Genomic DNA, 21,353 nt, shown 5'->3' with positions numbered 1-21,353 from the left:
GTTTTCCTACCTGCAGGTTAGGAAGGCCACTGTTGTCATGGCATCTCCAGAGATTCTCTTCTTTCTATGAATTCATGATTTCAGTTAGCAGCAGCAGAACTTTTGTTGCAAGTTGTAGGGATACTCCCACCAGAAACTGCACTTGTAGAAAGGCTACTATGCCAAGCTCCCCAAGGCTGGAGAGCACAAGAACAAGTTGCCCAAGATGGCATAGAGAGTCTGTCTGCGGTCACTGAGAGACGAGGAGGCTTACTGAAGAGGCAGCTGAATGACGCTGAGGACTATCAAAAGCAACGTGCCACCTGGTTAGCAGAGATAAAACTATCAAAATAAGACTTTACATAGACTGCCTTTAAAGGGCTCACGTTTGCTCACTGTGCAAGCAGATGTTTGACATGTATATCATAAAATCTCACAGATATCAATGATGATGCACTACCTTCTCAATATGACAGCATGCCATGTGTGAGAGACATTAAAGAGTTACCGTGAAGAAACATTAATTAGCAATCACCCTGCGCTTTATGAGTAACGACTGGGGCTTGTACTGGTATGTCAATATGGCAAGCTCAAACTACAGCCAAGAACCTTAAGGTCATCGCTGTCTCATCAATTTCACCGCCTAAACAGATGGCTCAGTCTTTGAGCGTTTCCTCCAGAGAACCAGTGAAGCTCAGCTTTACAGTCAAGCCCAGAGCGGTGGAGGAAGCAAAAGCCCTAACAGTGAAAGCAAGTACGCTGGGCCAAGGGCAGAGGGAGAACCGAGTGTATTTCAAATGTACCCATGTCCAAAGGTCCAGTTCTCATTAAAATCAATTCCCTTCTTTCAAGTTGGAAGTGAGCAGAGAGTCATGGGTTCAAGATTCGTCAGACCACTGTTAGAGTGCTGGCTTGCTTCCAGCCAGCGAGCCGGAAAGAAGAGCTAATGCCTCTGGAGTCCGCACATACAGGCTGGGCTCCGTGTTAAGCCAGTGTGCAAAAGCACCTCGGGAGCAGCTCAACATGCAGACTGACAGTCAGGATTAGCCTGGGTAACTTCCTGATTTGATCTTTGGCTTTTCAAGTGATTGTCACTTTAAGGATGATAGCGGAGGGTTTTTAAACCAACATTCTTGTTGCTCTGAGTGTGAATAAGACTGTGGGACACTCATCCTGAAGGACACTAAAAGGGTCGTGAACTGGTTAGCTGAATTGCTTAACATTGAAATGACCCCGGGCACCATTTCAAGCATAAAGCATCAATACCAGTGAGTGTTATGTTTTCCTGGATGGATTTGTATCTTAGGCCAGTAATCATACCTTTTAAAACACAATCAAATGGAAAACAAACAAAATATTTCCTCTCAGGGGCAAAGATCTGTGTGGAAGATATTTTTATTTGATCAATTTCCAGCGCAGTATTTGGCTTACTTTGAGCTCTGACAGCTTTGACAGTGTGGAGCTGGCATGTTTAATGCATTTTTTTTCCAAAGCCAATGTTTTAATATTCTTTCTTCCTATAAAAAGTTCACGGTTGCCGTGTGTGATTAATGTTCAGACACTTACATCCCGTGTATTTCTACAAAGGCAGGCGTGTTCCTTGGCTGAAGCTTGATGTAAATTACAGAATGATTCCAAGAGGCGCTGGGGTGGAAATAAACACACTGGCCATATAGTGACGTATGAGGAATGTCAATTGACGCCTGCAGCACACACACCAGATAATCCACTAACACACACACACACACACACACACACACACACACATACACAAAAGAAGTGGTCCAGATAGAGCAGTATGTCAGTGCCTGCTGCAGCTTTGCTAGCACCAGCAGGACTTTCGATAATCCAGCCTTCATCAAGAGAGCACCTCGTTAAAAAGACTTTCTGGCATCTCTCTCTCTCTATTCTTTTTTACACTTCCCGAAATTCAGAATCAGGTGTTTCATTAATGCCACGTAAACATCGCTGACAAACATTCACATTTAAGATACAGATCAGTGATAGAATGTTTAATTTCCAAGATAAGCAGCATTTAAATTGAACAGATAAGATACACATTGGTTAAACCTTCAGCAGCCAGCTGTGAAGCACAGAAGATCTTTTTACCACATTCTCCATCCTCAGTTTTTACATATTTAATAAGTTCAGACGTCAGTAGCAGAATGAGCCCCTGTGTCTGATTGTTATTGTCCCTTCAACTGCTCCCCATGCCCTTTGTTCTCTGGTCTTAACCCATGGTCCAAGTGGGCGCTTGTATCTAAATTCCTCTTGGAGATAGTAAAGGGCCAAAATGAGCAGCACAAAGGCAATCAAGAGAATTGCTAATAATTTATTACAGTCTTTTATCTCAGCTCTCTTCGTGCTGCTCACCTCTTGTTCTCTCTATTGTCAGACACTTTTGTCTTTGGTTCAGTCAAGTGCTGCTCTTTCACTGGCCTGAGAGAGGATTTAAATACAAAGCAGTATCTATTGAATTATCCAGATTTCAGATGTAATGCTGGGCACATCAGATGTTGAAAACCAACCCGGTGCAATCACTATGAACTGCCAGTGTCACTCCATAAAAGAAATGACTGAATTTCTTTTATTTCACAATTTCTTTCTGTCTATTACCAACAACAGGGGCCACCAAAGACATGGGCAAGATGCTTGGTGGAGAGGAGGAGAAGGATCCTGATGCTCAGAAAAAAGAAGAGGAAAGACAAGAAGCGCTGAGGCAACAGGAAGAGGAGAGGAAGGCCAAATATGCAAGAATGGAGGCAGAGAGAGAAAACATCCGACAGGGCATCAGGGATAAGGTAAACTTCAATACTAATAGAGCCTCACGAGTTAATCATGCTCAAAGAGCTCTCATTGTTCTTAAACTGTTATCCAGTCCACAGACTAAACAAACTGCTGTTCAGCTGTTATACATGCTTACAAACAGGTCTGTTTAGTAGAAATATGCAATGTAAACTTGGGCAGCATGGTTACAGCCTCACAGCAAGAAGGTCGTGAGGTCGTGAGTTCAGCTCCGCCACCTGTCCGGGGCCTTTCTGTGTGGAGATTGTGTCATTTCTCCGGGTACTCCCCAGCTTTCTCTCCCAGTCCAAACACATGCAAGTAGTAGGGTTAGGTTAACTGGTGATTCTAAATTGACGTTAGCTGTGAATGTGAGTATGAACACTTGCCCGTTTGTCTGTATTAGCCCTGTGACAGACTGGCCTGTCTAGGGCATACCCCGCCTCTTGCCCTAGACAGAATAGGCTCTAGCCTCCGACTGACCCTAAATTGGACAAGGAGAGAATAGAAACAGTGTAAAAAAAACAAATATAACTTCTGTAAAACAAAGTGGGATTGGCTTTAGTCGTAGAGAGATGCTGCTTTTGCTTCTCGTATAGTTCTGCTAACATGTCTATAAACCAAGCATCAAACTCAACATCCCAAAACCTGCATTTCCTCAGGCTTCCTTAAAAACGTGCACTTTTTGCATGTGTTTGATGACAGTTGGAGTCACTGATCTGGACCTTTCTGCTCATTTTATGCTGCTTGAGCTTTTGTAATGAAATTATTTGAGAAATATTTGTTTTTGTGATGAGGTACAGACTGTCCAGAAGTTTGTGCTTCAGTTTTGGTTTTACTATTTTGTTAACTAAAGTCGTCAGTGATATATGTGTCTGTGTTCAGCCCACACAGGGCCATGAATCCAGGCTGCAAACCAGTCTAGGTGATATTGGCTAATAACTCAACAGTTACCCTTTCTGATCCAAAAACTGCAACATCTGACTCAAAAAACAAAACAAAGAAAAAAACATAGTGATAAACATACTGAGGCTTCAAACTGCAGGGTCAGAACCAGAGGATGAAGTCATGGTGGTTACATCCATCTTTTATACACTGGCTGCAATAAATTCAATCGGCTCTAAAAAAACATCTCTTGCATTTTGGTGACTGTTGTTCGAGACCGATTAGCTTCAGGCCCGTCATAAACAGCTCAGCTTCACTCATGGTCACAAAACAGTGCAGCGAGACCATTGCACAAATATAATCAACAGCATCAGCCTCTCTGGCATGGCTCTATTAGGATTCAACAAGTACTATAAATCAAGCTTTATACTGCAAATTGCACTTTCAAATGAATTAGCTAATGGAGAATGGAGGTTTAAAAAACTGGACTATATATTAGTCCTTCTGTTTTGATTTAAAACTCTGCATTCTTAATTTTTTTTTTTTAAATTACTGGATATAGATCCTTAAACATATTCCCTTCTGGAGTTCATTTTCAAAGTTCAATGCAAATTCTTGACTTAGTGGCCCTTTTTATGTCACCAAGATAATTCTGGCTTTGATAATGTCTAAATTAATATTTGATTAAGCTGTAATAAGATATGATGATCAAAGTGTCTGCAGCTTGCCGGGAAGGGTTACCCTTGACACTGCTAATAATGCATTAGATATTTGACTTGAATGCCCTGAGAGAGACTGAAACTTTTCTATGTGTAGCTCTTATAAAACTATGTTTGGAGTTCCTTCTCGCTCTCTCAAAAAAGAGCAATATGACAGCATATCTTTGGGAAGCGTTTGATTATAGCAAGGTGAGAGGGGCTGACTAAGCATGGCTGTTCATTTCAACTGATGCAAGTCTTTGTTACTGTGGAACAAGTCTAAAAAAGAAAGAGAGACCGAGTGGAAACAGAGGGAGTTATAGAAGAGAGCTACATCAACCAATTACACCAATGTTTGTTTTATTTCTGTCGGAAATTCAGAAGAAATATTTCTTAGGTACTGAAGTAAGATACACCCCTCCAGCCAGTCAAAAAATATTTAGCTTCTCGATCTTGCTGAAGTTAAACTTTTCTTCATAGTCACATCTTTAAAATAATCATTGTTGAAGATATGTATATGAGGATTCCCACATTTTCCAACTGCAGCAGCTGGAGTGTTAATATACTTTTGGTATTGAAAGATTTGTGACAGTTTATGAATTATTACTGGTATATAAAATGTTGTCAGTAAAGCAGTCGACATGATATCTATGCTCATATGTACTACTGAGGACACAGGAAAGCATCAGTGCTGAGAGATTACATCATTTTTTAAAATGGCAACAACATCCACCAACCACTCAACCTCTGACAGTCCGTTTGCAGCCTGGAGGGGCTGAGTGAGTCAAACGTTTGCTAGGGACTGCAGTTTGTGTCCTATATGGAAGTTTCATGTTTTTGTTTTGCTTAATTTTCACTTGGGTTTTCTTTTTTTCTTTTTGTTTTTAAGACACCTCTTAGTTTAAGACACCTAAAGCATTTGGTTAGGTTTTGGAAAAGCTGTTAACTTAACATTAACATTGCATATTACCCAGTGTATGTATGCAAGGGATTGTTTACAAGCAAATACACCCGATGAGCTGTGAGTTTGACCCACCTAAAGATACACAAACATTGTCCTTTAGCATTGATGTCGTTCCTCACCATTTGATGGTTAAGGCTGAGATGTGACAAAACATCAGTATTTGATGCTGTTTCTGAAAATCGGTGGATTTAACTGAACCGAGGAAATGAAAACCTACAATTCAACAGTTCTGAAGGATTCTTCTGTTGGCCTGATCTGAGCCAGTCTAGCCTAAAATAATATATTGTAATCAAACACAATTTAGTATGCGGTATAATTGAAAAATAATGTCTAAAATCATTGTTGGCTAATCCAAATCAGCCATAAATGTGACTTATAGTCTGTCGCTGTGCTAGTGCTGTGATAGACTGTTGGCCTGTCCAGGGTCGACTCCCACTCTTTCCTTATGATACCTGATTTAGGCCTGTCTTTTCATTTTTTAAACTGTAATTAAGTCTTTGAGCCTCAAACCTCAAAGAGAAAAAACATAAGATCTTGACAAAAGAGTGGTTTAGTCTTGAAGGCAAAAAACAAAAAATATTTAAAGCAACAGTTTTTTTTCAGCTGTTGTTCCCTCAAACAGTCGTACAGCTTCACTCCACAGACATACCCACTTATGCCCTGTGTTCCTCTCTGCAGTGGAAATGGACACTGCGACTCCTCCTCTAAGATATTTATTGCCACAGAATCACATTAGTGTGTGCCTGGCAAAGCAGTCAAGAGGTCATGGAGCAGTGCAGCTCATTTTCCCCTTCCCTGCCTCAAGATCAACTATCACTCGGCCCGCTGACCTCCCCGTGCACTGCAACCTTTTCCTTGCAGTCCTCCTGTATTGATTTTTCTCAATCTATGACCACAAATGCACAAAATACACAAAACTGGACACAGATCCTCAGGTTTAATGCAGAAATTGAGGTCAGGATCCTAGTTTCCGTATGGCAACAAATTCAATCTATCCATCTATTCTGAATTCATAAAAGCTTCAGGTTCAATTGTGGTGCTTGAACTAACGTGTTGAAATAACGATGAATTATTTCAGCCTGTCTGGACTTGTTTGTTTCATGTTTCATGTCATATTGTCACAGTGTTTGGTTAGTTATGGGCATATCACTCATAAAATACAAAATCATTTCCATACTATCTTCAATGCAGTTGTTCACAGACATTACAGTATGGCTGTGTCAGTGGACTTACTAGTGGAATGCATTTCCCAGCTGATGTCTTTAACGTTTTAACAAGCTTGTTGTTCTCCAAACATACTCTTGATTTAGTAGTAGTCTTAAAAATGGGCTTTTTAAAAGCAAACCTTGTCCAGGACACCTGCCAAGTGCCTCTGCCTCTGTAATTGCTATATAAAATATCCAGGAAGGTTAAATTAGAGCTAGCAGCAGTTCAAGCCTCCATATACACCCACAAAAACATAACCAAAAATAAAACAAGAACCTGAACTTCTTTCTGCATCTAATTGCAGAAATCAGTTGCAACAGGACCTAAAGGTTGCTGTATACATTGTGTTTAGCCTAATTTGCGTGTAGCCTCAAGCTAAACCATGCAAATTAAGAAATCTGTTACTTTATAAGAATACTTATTGCTTTAACCAGTCACCACCTCCTGGAATTGCTTGAAATATTCATGTCTTTATGTTCCTATATTTAAAAGAAACTGATATTTTAAAGTGAATCCTAGTTTTCTCTGCAAGCCTTTAAAGCAAAAAACAAAACAAACAAAAAAACAATTAACTAGCTTAAGGCCCTGTGTCTACAAATATAATAAATACGTTTTTGGACAGACACTAATTGACAGAAGGAATAGACTTTATAAAGGGTTGAGTTTAAAAAGAGGCAAATATACTGCTTAATGAAATGTAACAATGAAATTTATTACTCATTCATATTTCTATCCCTAAGTTCTTGACAAAATTAGTTGATCATAATTGGTGAAGAATTTTGGCCTTAACTATGCAGGTTGGTTGGTAAATATTTAATACAAATTTAATAAAACTGCATATTCTAATCCCTTGTCATCAGATACAGCTTTGCTGTCAGATCTTGCTGTCATAGGTGTCTTTTGAACCCTCCATACTAATATCAGATGCTGAGTGATTTTAGAGCTCCTTCATCTGGTAACAAAGAACAGAACAAATTAGGTAAATAGGAGTTTGAGGGGGTTGTGGTAGGGAAAGGCTTAAGTTTGTCAGTCAGGACACTGTTCTGTTTAGAAATTTTGGTCATTGCTTTGTTATGTTTAGGCAACACAACTCAACAACAAAGGACACTTTGTGTATCTTGTGAGACTCAAGCGGGTTTGACACATAGTGGAAGTATGTGAATGAGAATGGGGTGTTGTTTCATGCATGAAGCATAGCCCAGGTGCAGGCTGTGTAAAGATGCCCCTGAGACAATCCAGCACATAACAGCAGGGTGCAAGATGCTAGCTGGCAGGGCATACATGGAACGCTGTAACCAAGTGGCCGGTATAGCATACAGAAACATCTGTGCCAAGTATGGCCTGGAAGGCCCGAGGTCAAAATGGGAGACACCCCTAATGGTGGTGGAGAATGACCGAGCAAGGAATCTGTAGGACTTCCAAATACAGACAGACAAAATGGTGGTGGCTAACCAACCGGGCTTGATGGTGGTAGACAAACAGAAAAAGACGGCCGTAGCGATAGATGTAACGGTTCCGAATGACAGCAACATCAGGAAGAAGGAACACGAGAAACTGGAGAAAATCCAAGGGCTCAGAGAACAGCTGGAGAAGATGTGGAGGGTGAAGGTAACAGTGGACCCAGTGGTAATCAGAGCACTAGGTGCAGTGGCTCCCAAGTTAGGCGAGTGGCTCCAGCACATCCCGGGAACAATATCGGGAGATCTCTGTCCAGAAGAGCGCAGTCCTGGGAACAGCTAAGATACTGCGCAAGACTCTCAAGCTCCCAGGCCTCTGGTAGAGGATCCAAGCTTGAAGGATAGACTTTATTCAACTGAAAGAACCATTTTCATCATTGTAACAAAACTGACTACATGAACTTAAAGGAATTATGCTAAAATTCAATTTTTTGTCAACTCATCCATCTAGCCTACCTGTACAGATTTGGTGGTTTTATGGTAACATCCTTTGCTTCTGTCTTGATTGCAACCTCTACAGGGTGTTCATTTTCTAACTATTTTTTGTTTTTACCTGTTTTCCCTTTTACCGTGCAGTATGGCATCAAGAAGAAGGAGGAGAAGGAAGCCGAGGCAGCAGCTGCTATGGAGCAGGCCTCCGAGGGCAGCCTCACCCGCCCGAAAAAAGCAGTTCCTGCTGGCTGCGGCGATGAGGAGGAAGAAGAGAGCATCGTGGATACGGTCATGAAATTCATCCCTGCACCACTCATGGATATGTTCAATAAAAAGTAACAGCGTTCTGGCAGGAAAATGGTTAACTTCTTACAATGTCCATCTAATCAATGCTGTACCACCCTGCCCCACCTCCAGCTGCAGCCACACCTTTCTTCACCTCCCTCCCACCCAGTCAACTCAACTTCTAAGTGTCCTGGAATTACACAACATGCTGTGATTTTGCCCTTAAGTTAAACTTTCTGATCTCACAGTGATTCATACTTTTTAATATCTCTGACAGAGATCTTTCTTGATAACCTGTGATTATTATCGTGTTTTAAAAAGTATGCAACACCTACACAGATCGAATGTCTTTACTTAAGGCAAACTGATGCCATGTTTTCAAAATGCCCAGCACTTAGAATACGACCAGATATCACCCATCATCCACCCTTTTTGTTTGTAAATAGCCTCGGTTATATAAAAAGAGTACTATATATCAGTGAAATATGACGTATAACAAGATAACTAAGAGTATAAGCCATATTTTTAACTTGTAAGAAATGATCCAAATCATATCAAATTTAATTGAATCATCCTGTTATGTTCTTGCTAATATTTGATACATACAGTGTATATATACTTGCATTTTTATTGGTTCTCCTTGGTTAGGATCATTCCCACAAACTGTCCCATATGTTCTCACTGTTTTAATGTAAATGTGTAGTACGAACACTGGCAAAGCCAATACATCTGTAAACTCAAAAGTGAAGGAATTCAGTTGAAATGAAACTTTTTTGTTTTGCTTTGTTTTGTTTACTTTTTTAAGCATGCAGTAAAGTTGTGAAGTACATATATGGATACCATTTCCTTTGTTATGATGAAGCAAAATACACTGAAAATTTGAGGCAATAACTGGTTTTCCATTTTTATTCAGTTAACGTCTCATCCACCACCGTGTACAGTAAGCGATAATTGACTTTGTGTCTAAAACGTTCTTCCATGGTGGAAATTATAAATGTTCTCCATAAAGTTTGTCTTAAAAAGAGTAAGATGAAATCCTTAAATTCTATAAAGTCACTGGCTATACATGTTTGAGGCTTAAAAAAACAAAGTTCTTTTCCTTCTGTGGTGTTGCACACTCAGCTTTTTGTAATAGGAAATGTAAACGTTTGGCCAGGCTTGTTAATTTTGAATCGTGCTAACACTTTCATCATTTTACTTTTTAAAAAGACACTTCCCAAACACAACTATGTTGTGAATACACTATATGTGAACAGACAGTGACAATAGTGCAATATATTGTTCAAAATGAAGTTGTCTCGTGTCCGTTGGTTTAACTGATGGGAGTCGAGTCCCAAATCAGCAATAACAGACAATCTTCATTGTTGTGTGTTTGAAGTTAATCCCTAATGTTAGTCGATGTTAAAGACGCGAGGGTAGCTACTTACTGTAGCGAGACTTAAGAGTTCATTGGTCAGAGGTATTTACTTAAAACAAGGAAGAGAGAAAGTGGGATGATTCGTTTAATGTTGTGAGAAGTGTTCATCCACGTGACATACGGCATCCAGGGTTTGTGTTCAGAGTTACAAACTACAGGTTTTTACAAGCAGACATTAACAAATCAAAGTCATCCTTGGCATCTTGAAAAAATAACATTGACCTGCTGTTTATAGTTTACAGTTTACTCTGCCTTGCAGGTAACTGTAATAGCACAAATTTAAAAACAAATGAGGACGGAATAAATATATCCTCCTCATGCCTTTTCTTTAAATTTCTCCATCATTCCCAGTGTCTTGTTAAACATTCCAGATATTTCAGACATTCCACCAGACTCGAGCTGGTAACACGCAAACTTAGATTTACACTACACCTCAGTAAATGCCTTTTCAGCCTACAAGTACATCACAATGAATAACTTAAATTTGATGCTGTAACCGCAAAATTTATCTAGACTGAATCTGATTAATGGCACTAAAATGTTGCTGCGGAGAGGTTATATTAGCTGCCATTTAGGAAAAGTCCCGCATGAAGTCTAGGGGAAATCATAAATGTGCTTTTTGCAGTGATCGGTTAAATTTTGTTGGAAAATACTTGTGCACAGTAGCCATAGGTAGGTGTTAAATTAGGGTTTTCAAAACCAGCTGTTTCGCCACATTATGACTGTTTTTATTAAGCTAGCTAACCATGAAATGACACTAATTCTGATCTTGTGTATTTCTGTGGCGTAGAGAAAGGGAAATTTAGCTTCTCTCTGTGTTTTGTGAGCTCTGTAATCATGGTGAATATATACATATATACCCTGAATATGTTAAAACAAAATCAAATGGCACAGTGTGGTAAGATCATCTGTAGAGCACATTTATTGAACTTCCTGTGATTTTATTGTACCTGTAAACTGCCTTTGCCAGCCTCTGTTCCTACAGTGTGTTAGCAGCTAGCTAGAAGCCAGTAGATGTTTCATGCACTCAAATCCATCATCACAGCAGTTATTCAGTCAAACCAAAGAATAGTGCTGGTAGTATTAGACCTAGTCAAGGGGTGTCATTCCCATTTAGTTCCTGCATATCTGATTTATTTTAAAATTCTCAGGTATTCTAGTAATGTTTTTCATAGACGTTAAACATATTTAGCCTTCACTTAGAGTCTCATTGGGTTCTCGGCTAAAGAATTTTATATTTTCATTGCTAGCGGATTAGCAAGCCTATAGCTACGGTCTTTCTTTATGAGTGAAATATCTCTTTTTTTGGCCCAGAAAATAATCTAGAAAGCTACAATTACTGCCCCTGCAAAGGACGACAACACCTTAGCAAACGTCGTTAGCGCGTGCATTCCTTCAGGCTATGAGTGAGTGTGCTCTGAAATCAGATCAAGCTTTGCTTCTCATCCACTGACATAATCATGGACTCATTCATCATCATCATCATCATCTTGTAAATGTCGGTTGATTGCGCTCCAAATGGCTTTTTGATCACTGCCTAAACAAACTGCCCAAGTCATGCGTAATCAATATCCTGTTGTCCAGTAGACTGTGTCAGACACCCAGTCAGTCATTTGTGCCACTCATACAGCCATTGATAGAATTTAAAAAGCTGCCTGAAAAACATGGCACAAAAAAGAAAAAAAAAATCTTTTGATGTGACTTGAATGTAACTGTCTGACGTTTCTCTCTTCTTGCATCTGTCTCTCTCTTTTCTGTACTTGTTGAGAAGATATTTAGTCTGGTGCAGTATGTTTTTCTTTCTTGTCTGTAGCCGGTCCTGTCCTCTGGTGGTTGATATTTTGAGAGAAAAAAAAAACATGTTCATTTAGTGTATTCTTTTGTACTGCAAAATCTTCTCACCCCCCTCCTCTCTCTCTCTCTCTTTCTCTGTAGCTCCCTATTTGTTGACCAACATGTATGCATGCTTATGGTGTGCGATGTAGGCAAGGTTGTTGATATAATCGTTCCGTGTCCTCTCTGTGTTTCAAAGCGCCACCTGTTAGCCTCACTGCATGCCATTTTAGACTAATATTTCGGTCTGTAACTTTCCTGCAAAAATGGAATCACCGCACACTGAGAATAAAGTGATTTCATATGATTTTTCATCGTCTTGTGTTTCTGCATTCAAACAGTACAGCAGCAAGTCTTTAGCTACCTGTGTGTACAAGAGAAAAAAAGAAAACAATATATGGAAGGAGTGGTAGAGTCATGTAGTGTGTTTCTGGGAGGCGGGATCATCCCCGCTTTGTGACTCTGAGACGTGGCCTGCCGTCATGGATCATATCCCATTGCATGGCATTCGTTGAGGAAGTATGTGCAAAAACCTTTAATGTATTTCACATGTTACTGTTTGTGTCAGTCAAACCTGTTTTTCATCTCAACATGACTGTTGTGCATTTTTTACTTTTTTTTTTCTCAGAAGGAATTTCAACATCTATTCAATAAAAGCGAAAAGGGCTGTAAACAGAATGCAGTTTGTCGTTCAAATCGTGATTGGAGGCAGACCTGACTTGTGATCGTGTCACAGTGAGTACATAGACATCAAAGAGATGCAAATGGCATATCTCTCATAGCAAACTGGTTGCCATAAGTGCGTCTGTGATAATGGGTTTACGGGTAACAGCAGACCTTTAACATCAAACAAATCCACTGAAAAGATAATAAAGGAATGCCGAGGAGGGATGGCGCCCGACTTTTGCGCTGGTTTTAATTTGGGAACAGAAAGCAGGCAGAAAGTAAAACCAAATTATTCAATTAATGTGTTTTGACATTTCTGAGTTTATTCCTTATCTCACTATTTTGGATTTCTAATGTTGCTTGCCCACAAGGTTACAAGCATCACATTTTAGCATTTACTGTTCAAGGCTTGTCATTTATGTACCTCCCACTCATGCATCAGCAAGTTCCACTTGGTAAAGGTATGCTGACATTCTTCATTCTTCTCTGCAGCGCTGCCGTGCGTTTTCAGAAATACACAGCTTTTTTACAAGAATAACAAACACGTTAATTTATCCATAAATAATAGTATTTTCACTTGATAAAGCAGGCAATTTGGATGCATTCTGTTGAACTTCAGAAACCACATGTGGTTTCCAGTGCACATGGGGAAAAATCTTTCTTACTGTCTGTTCCAACAGATGCTGAGCAATTTATGCTCTGCCGGCTCTTCACGCATAGATACCCCCATCCCTTGACAGGTTGTTATTATTAGTATTTAAAATGGCATTAACAGCAATATATTAAGATTAACAACTAAATACAACCTTCAAATTTTTGAATAAAAAATGGACTAAATGTCTTTTCTAAAGTTACCTGGAGTCATTCACAACACCAAATGAAGCAAAGATGTATTCAAAGCATTTCCTCAAGCTTAACTCAGAGAAAGCCCATATATTCTTCTATTTTCACCAGAGTCGAGGCTGCGAAATTACTAGTACGCTAACTGAGATCACTGTTAAAGAAAAGACAAGAAAAGAAAGATTTTCTCTTTCACTTTACATACGTTTTAAAAAGTTTTAAAAATAAATTAAAACACACCCAAAACCACCAACATCTGTCTCTGTGTGTGCCACTATATTCTCACAGTCATTTCCCCAGTGGATTTTCATAACAGCTCTGGACTCTGTTTAAATCATGATTGTAGTTGCCTCCTACGATTTCAACCTCGTCACACTTTTGAGCACACAGAAGGGTCTTGGTTCCCCCTCTGCAATAAAAGTCCACAAGTCTCCCTTGTGGAGGAAATGGAGGTATAAATCAATTCCATTAGCATTCATGCACTGAGGCAGCTTTTTCAAACCCAGCAGCCTTTGTGCTCTCTGAGCAGCACTTAGGCAGCAGGAGAGCCACGGCTCTGTTGGTGTCCTATAGACATGCAACAGTCGATGTCAATTAACTGCTCTCTACTGGGCACTGACTCCTGGCTTTACAACATTCACACTGAAACTGGAATCAGTGTTTTTTTCTCTTTTATAAAAAACTTAATGGGAACATGGACAGAACTGCTGTCGCACTGTTGTGATATAATATATAACTCTATTAACAATAAATCTAAATGACAATAATAGACAGATAACCTGAGTGATAACCTGAGGCTATCCAAACCTACTTGTCTATATATGAAAAAGTAAATGTCCAACTAAAGCTAGCATGACTTGATGCTTTTTGTGGTTAACCACAGTTAATTCATGATCTAACAATCCAGGTTTGATAGCTTTTTTCGTAATCCCACAATACTGAATGAAGCAAATGAAAAATACTCGGCCATACTGCATTTAGTTCTTTGCGTAATATTTATTTACCGTATAGATGCTAAACCAAATTCTCCCTCCCCTCACCACCAGCTGGTCACAGCTGATGGCCGCCCCTCCCTGAATCTGATTCTGTCGGACGTTTCTTCTGATAAAAGGGAGTTTTTCCTTCACACTGTCGCCGAGTGCATGCTGACAGGCGGTGCCCGGTTTCTGGGGTTTTCTCAGTATTATTGTAAGGTCTTTACAAGTATTTTAAGGCACCTGCTGTGGTAATTTGGCGCTTAAAAATAAAATTGAATAAAGTTGAACTGAATTCAGTTTTATTCAGCTGAAATAATTTCATGGAGTGTGACTCTCCAATCTCTGTGGACATAAATCAGAGCTCCAACATTAAAGTGGATTTGTTGTTATTTTACATTTATCAGACCATTAAAAAGTCATCAACAGTTGTTACAGCTCTTGCCGATCACACATGTGAGAATAATAACTCTTCAAGATGGATCCTCAGGTCTTCACTGAATGGAAGGAGCGTTATACATGCAGTATGTGCATGTTTGCTGAAAAACTCTGTTGGCTATTGTGAATGGACAGGTCATTTTCCTGGACTGTTTATCAAGAGACTTACCAAGAGTGTTTTCAGACTTTAGTTCGTGAGGTTTTGCTTTAAGTTATTGTTTGTTTAGGTTACAGCAACAGAACTACTTCAGGTTTCTTCTGAAAAGATCTAAGTTTGGTTATATTTACCAGAGAAGAAGCTTTTTAATAACAAGGTGAGGCAACATGTGACACTAACAATATCAGTGCATATTTTATGTGCTCTTACTGACCTGCTATTCTGCGTGACGGGGGATGCAGGAGGGAATCGTTTTCTGAATCAGATGCCAAAACATATCTGACAGATGAAATGAATAGGTTTTTATTGCATAATTACACAATCTGTACAGGTACAGTCAGTTGTAATAAGCATATTGGAACAAATCATGCTGGGAATACATGAAGAGCTATCCTAAATTGCAACTTACAGGCTTAAAGGATCAGCAGCTGAAGTCCTTGTATGATATCCCAAAGGCCATCAGCTCAGAGATCCTGTAGTCGATGCTTTTGGCAGCAACCAAACTACCAGCAGAATGTTCACCGTTCTTAATTCTCTGGCTCATTGCATAATTTCAAGCCCACAATCATTTGATCAACAGCAAGTTGGTGAACCCGTTCCACACACTGACACCTTACTTTTAAAGAAGCTCTATCTCCTGTAAGTTTAAGTTTATTCTTATAGGTCTGCGAACAACAACAGTACATATGTGTGTGGTTGTGTAGTTTTACAGTGAAACATACAGTAAGACCAACAGTGTGCGTTCAGTGTGGTCATATTTCTACAGAGCAAAACCAAAACACAGAAACAGGCAATCACTCTGAAAAAGGTTTGTGTGTTTTCTCATTCAACTAAATCCAAAATGGACACACTGCTCCAAACAGATAAGCCTGCTGACTCCTCTGATTAGCATATGGTGATTATGTATATGCAAATTAACTCTTGGGAAGTAAATGTGATTCAAGTCTGTGAAAACACCTCACTCTCCATTTTCAGCCCTGTATCCACTGGACTCAGATAGGTATCAGCAGCATCCTGGGGACCCTGTGATTGACAAGTCCACTGACATAAGATTGCAGCAGCCGCCAAAGCTCAGGTGAAGCTATAATAGGTCCATTTAATGAAAAAGTAGCTCAGAGACCTTCCCCACACATATCAGCAACAGACAAGGGAGCTGCGTTTTTTTATCCACCTTGGTGACAAGAGGTCGGACGTATTATAAGGCGTTTAATTTAAGCAGAGGACTCTCAGGGAACAATCTTCCATTTCACTGTGTTAAAAGGAGCAGACAAATGGGCAGAAAAGGATTTAAAAAGTTCAGTTAAAGAGCACTGCTGACCTCAATTAACGAGCATTTCTCCTCCGAGTATGAAGTGCTACATAGCTGACATGCGATGATGATGTGCAGTCTTTGTCACTGTTCCTCGAAACCTTATGCGAGTTGACCTGCATTATATATAAAACTTCCTCCATCTAAAAACAGAAGATGGAGACTGGGAATATGAATACTGCATGAACCCCCCCAATCAGGATTTGAAGGAGGTAAACAGGATGTTTTCCTCCTTCTATAAATACCACAGCGCTTCAGTAACGTCTCCTTCTGGGAATCTGTCAGTCGGAAGTGCTGCTTCTTCTGTCTCCCAAAAGAAAAATAAAATAAATCAACCAGCATTCACACTGGGATGGCAGCTGTGCTATAGATTCAGCTGATGTGGCTCAGGATTCTCAAACCTTTCTTTTTAGAGCTAAATAAATGTGGTACTACCTGACATAGTTTTTTATTAGTGTCACTGCCCTTCATGTATTCAGGTAAGATTATTCTCTTCTTTCTTAACCTGTAATTCTTTCCGTCAGTTGTCTAGAGTGTGTAACTGTTTCGCCCTGCCCTTTTTTCTAATTTTGGATCTATAAGTGAACGTGTGTATATACTCAGTAACATCCAAATTGATTCCTAGACTTTTCTCACGAAACCCAGAGTGCAGACTTCCTCAATGATCTGTACAAAAGCACGCAGCAAGTTATTTATTTTTTAAATTATTAATTCTTCATTTGTCCAGGTAAAAATCTCATTTCCAAGAGAGACCTGGCATCATGGCAGCAAAAGCCAAACGGCTTTTGAAATTTTTTTTTTTTTTTTTTTACCTTGACGATCGTGGCTCAAGAATTGGCAGTTCATCTTGTAATTGGAAGGTTGCCAGTTTGAGCCCCGGCTTGGACAGTCTCGGTCGTTGTGTCCTTGGGCAAGACACTTTACCCGTTGCCTACTGGTGGTGGTCAGAGGGCCCGGTGGCGCCAGTGTCCGGCAGCCTCGCCTCTGTCAGTGCGCCCCAGGGTGGCTGTGGCTACAATGTAGCTTGCCATCACCAGTTTGTGAATGTGTGAATGACTGAATGTGTAAAGCGCTTTGGGGTCCTTAGGGACTAAATAAAGTGCTACACAAATACAGGCCATTTACCATTCGATTATTTTTCCACCCCAATAAAAAAATGTAAGCAGCTGAGTTGTCAAGTTTTTCCAACCTGTTCTTATTTTTCTAAGGTTAAGATGTCCTTAGACACTAATACATGTAACCGATTTTGTCACATGTGTCTCACGTCCTTCACATTTTACTCCGTTATTACAGCTAAAAGTCGGAACTGAAAGAGTTGGGTTTATGTGATCTGAAGATGGTTTCTGATGAGCAGACTGGGAGGACTGCTGTTTCTAATTAAAACTGGAACTATGTTACACTGATTGAGCATGGAAATTATGGCCCATTGCCTCAGAGACATCAACAGTCTTTAGAGACTGACTGACGCCGCTTTTTAAAACACATTAGGAAAAATCATCTGTGCGGATTTCATTCATTGATTGCATTAACTTCATTTTAGGCATCTTCACTTGCCTTCTCCGTTTACATTTTTATGCTATTTCTAGTGGACAAGGGAGATCATAAATGTTCCCTTTTAAACTTAAAAAGATTCCATGCATTGTTCTCTTGGTGTCTGTTAAAAAATATGTGACACTTTTTTTTCTTTTATTTCTTAGTTATTGATCCCACACAGTACATTACATGTTATGGTCATCAAAAAGGCCTCCTTGTATCTCACAACATCAGAGTCTTGGTCTACCTTCCTCAGTGTACTCTTACTTACTTTCAAACGTGATGCATGAACTATAACAGTACATTTAGCCGAGCTCAATCTGAAGCCTTACTTCCCAGAAAGTGCTCTTTTGGAATAAGCTCTGCTGAGCTGCAAAATTGAACTGCCAGTCGTCTATGGAAATTTGATAACAGAGGGTAATGCTCTGAGCCTGATGTCTGAATTCTCACTCTGAAGTAGCTGTGGCAGAGAGCGCTGTAAGGTAAATCACTATCTATATGGCTATCAGTGGGTTGGGAATGTAGTAAAGGTGGAAAAAATAAAAAGAGGAAATCAGACTAGGAGGTAAAGGTCCCCAGTCAAAAACTGTAAATAATAAAATAAAATAATAAAATACTAATAAAATATTATTAGTATTTTATTTGTTGAACCATCTGGAACCATCAGTCCAAGTTCCCCCTTGTTGCATCTTTGAATCCACCCACATTGCCTCTTATCCAAGCCTTAGCTGGCACTGTGATCCATCCAGAAAACCAATTACATATAGCAGACAGCCTAATTGACTCAAATTTAATTTAAGTCGTTCATTTGTTCCACTGTCAAGAGATGGGCTGCGATTTATGCAGAAGAGATGCTGTGTTGCTTTGAACAAATGGGCAGCTTTGAAATTGAAATGCTGGCTTTTGTATAAGAGGAACCAGTGGGCAGCTTATGATCTTCAATCAGAAGCCAGTGACTTAAAGAGCAGGTCGTTTAATTTGAGATCCCTGTCAGTGCAGTGTGTTTTAGGAGATTTATGTGCTTAAAATGCAGATTCCCAATTACGTTAGGGAGCAGAACCCTGCTTTATACTGTTAATCCAAAATTTAACACTGAAATACAACATTTCATTTTAATGCTCTGTGACTGGAAGTTACCTTTGTTTAAAGAAACGCTGCCTCAGTGAAGACAATGTTTCACCTTGCTGATGGCTAGTTTAGGCCTGTTGGATCCAGGTGCAGATGGCGTCAGCTACTGCCTTCAAATACTGATTGTGGCGCCATGCATCTCTTTACTTTACCAAGGCTTGCGGTAGCAGCTCAAAACATGCTCAAGGAAACAAACTGCCTGGCACACTGGGTGTGCTAGGTGCAAGAACCCAACAATGCAAGTTAGAAGGGTTTGGCAGAACATCATACATCGACTGGATCAGAAATCTGAGTGTTGTTGGTTCCCAGGTCCAGTTCCCTGTCTAGGTAATCTTCCATGCCGATGCCTGTAAGATTTCTGACCTGATTTTTCTCATGGGCTCCTCTTTTGAAGTCTTTAAAATCAGATGTCGGATTATAAACTAGAACGGTCATCTTGCAATCACTTAAAATTTCCCATTTAGAGATGAAAATATATCACCCATATTTTTGTTTTTTATTGTGGCACATTCCTTATCTCTGTATCCATATGGATGTTCAGCTTCAGCAAGAATAAACTGAAAATGTAGTAAAGATGGTTGTGTTGATATTAGGGATAGGTGGATTTTCTGACCTAGAAATCATAGAGCTGATAAAATGGTGACAATGTGAGTCTAAAATAGTCTGTTAACAAATCTACAACACACAGCATCTAAAGGCATACTAATGTTAATGATTGTTGGGAACAAATAAATCCAAACAAAATGATTTTCTTCAATCAAAATAAGTTAGAAAAGCGACATGCCTTTTCATTAAACACATTCGACTTGCATCCAGTAATATTAGAAGCTCCAGATAAGACTGCTCATTAAGCCAGGCACAGCATGCGATTGCTTGAGTGCACCTAAAACACATGCAATTTTCTCTGTGGAGAATTCAACAGTAGAGATTTAATTGGAACTAAAAATAGAAAATGACCTTGAAGGACACCAGGTGAGCACAGTACCAAATTATTTAGTGAACCGCCATGTCTATAGTATGACGTAGGACTACTGAGAACAAACATGATCTACTTGCATGTCATTATAATTGGAAAAAAGAAGAGCATGGGTCACTCGAACACTTCGGTCCCCACAATCATTTGGGAGCAATAGTGTTTTTAACCATTCCCTATCCAGTAATGTGAATGGGTAGTTCTTTTAATACCTACAATATTTCAACAAGAAATGTTCAGCTTTTTAGAGCACCAAAGCGTCAAATTGGGAATTTCATCTACTTCTACAATCACTTTGAATAAGTTTTGCCTTTCTTCACAAGTTTTAGGAGCTTCCCTCATTTCAAGTTTTATGTTTTCTTGCATTATTTAGAATTTCCTTGCATCACTTCTCTCTGATCTGTAGAAAATGGCAGCACATGTAGGTGTACCATCAACTGTAGGTGCTCAGGAGCGATCAGCTAGATGGGTAACCGCAGGAGCTAATTCACTCAGCTTTCTTATTCGTTGCTGCTGCGGTGGATTAAGACAGGATTTAGGATTCATCTGTGATTATGACCTCATGTTCTTTTTATTTAAGGTAAATCAGATACCAGCACCACAGGCCTGTGTTTCTGAGCAAGGCTTTCTCTGCTAATGTTAACATTTGGAGCAGAAGAAGTAGTTGTTTGTTGTGCTGTTTGTGCAATATGTTGTTTTGCTAGCGATCATGTAGGACATCATTATATACCAGCTAGCCCAACTTCAGTAACCCTACAAAAGTCACTGCTGTTTAGTTTCCCATCTTCATTTATGTTGGAAGTGATAGCAGAGCTGTACGTTTAAATTTTTTCAGAAATCTCTCAGTCAGAACATGCTATATCATGTTTAGGTGGAAACTAGCGAGCTGACTTCTAACTCCGTTGAATTTAATAAATTCTTTTTTCATGGATGTCTGGATGTTAAACTCAATAGTTACACCTGGTAAAGCAGCAACGCTGATCATTTTATTAAAGATGAAAGAATTTAGACAGTTTTTAACTCCCAGTGATGCCACAGTGTTCGTCTTTGGGACCTCAAGCTGACGGAGTTTGGACCCAGATTACTCTGCAAGGCTCCTGATTACGGTAGCCGTAATGCTCCGACAATCCATCAAGCGGTGCGGCTTCATAGCTTACCAAAGTCGCACTAAAACATTTATTGACAGATTTCTGCGCACCATGTACCACATAAAATCGGTTCGAGGACAGCAACCACAACCAGAATTCATACATAAAGCACACTGTCAAATTTTGAGAAAATTAAAGGATTTTTATCGCAATATATATCGTTACCACACATGCTTCAACTTATACTGTGATATGGATTTTAGGCCATATCGCCCAGCCCTAATTTATAATAAAGATCAAATAACAT

At 39.6% G+C, this 21,353-nt stretch overlaps 1 protein-coding gene across 2 annotated transcripts in view; it reads left to right on the top strand.

The window, feature by feature from the left end:
- Window positions 1-12,247, top strand: part of cplx1 (complexin 1) — a 70,675-nt gene extending 58,428 nt beyond the window's left edge. For both annotated transcript variants that reach the window (XM_085470063.1, XM_085470072.1), the window contains exons 3-4: window positions 2,605-2,780; window positions 8,550-12,247. In XM_085470063.1, coding sequence (XP_085326189.1) covers window positions 2,605-2,780; window positions 8,550-8,744 — 371 coding nt within the window. In that variant the 3' untranslated portion in view covers window positions 8,745-12,247. The remainder of the gene's footprint in view (window positions 1-2,604; window positions 2,781-8,549) is intronic.
- The last annotated feature ends 9,106 nt before the right edge of the window (window positions 12,248-21,353 follow it).

This window comes from Copadichromis virginalis, linkage group LG2, assembly GCF_057382275.1.
Source record: "Copadichromis virginalis isolate Kocher_CV1m ecotype Utaka linkage group LG2, C_Virginalis_male_GT1.1, whole genome shotgun sequence".
Classification (NCBI taxonomy): domain Eukaryota; kingdom Metazoa; phylum Chordata; class Actinopteri; order Cichliformes; family Cichlidae; genus Copadichromis; species Copadichromis virginalis.
The sequence above is the reverse complement of the archived record's forward strand: the minus strand, read 5'-3'. Positions and strand labels throughout refer to the sequence as shown.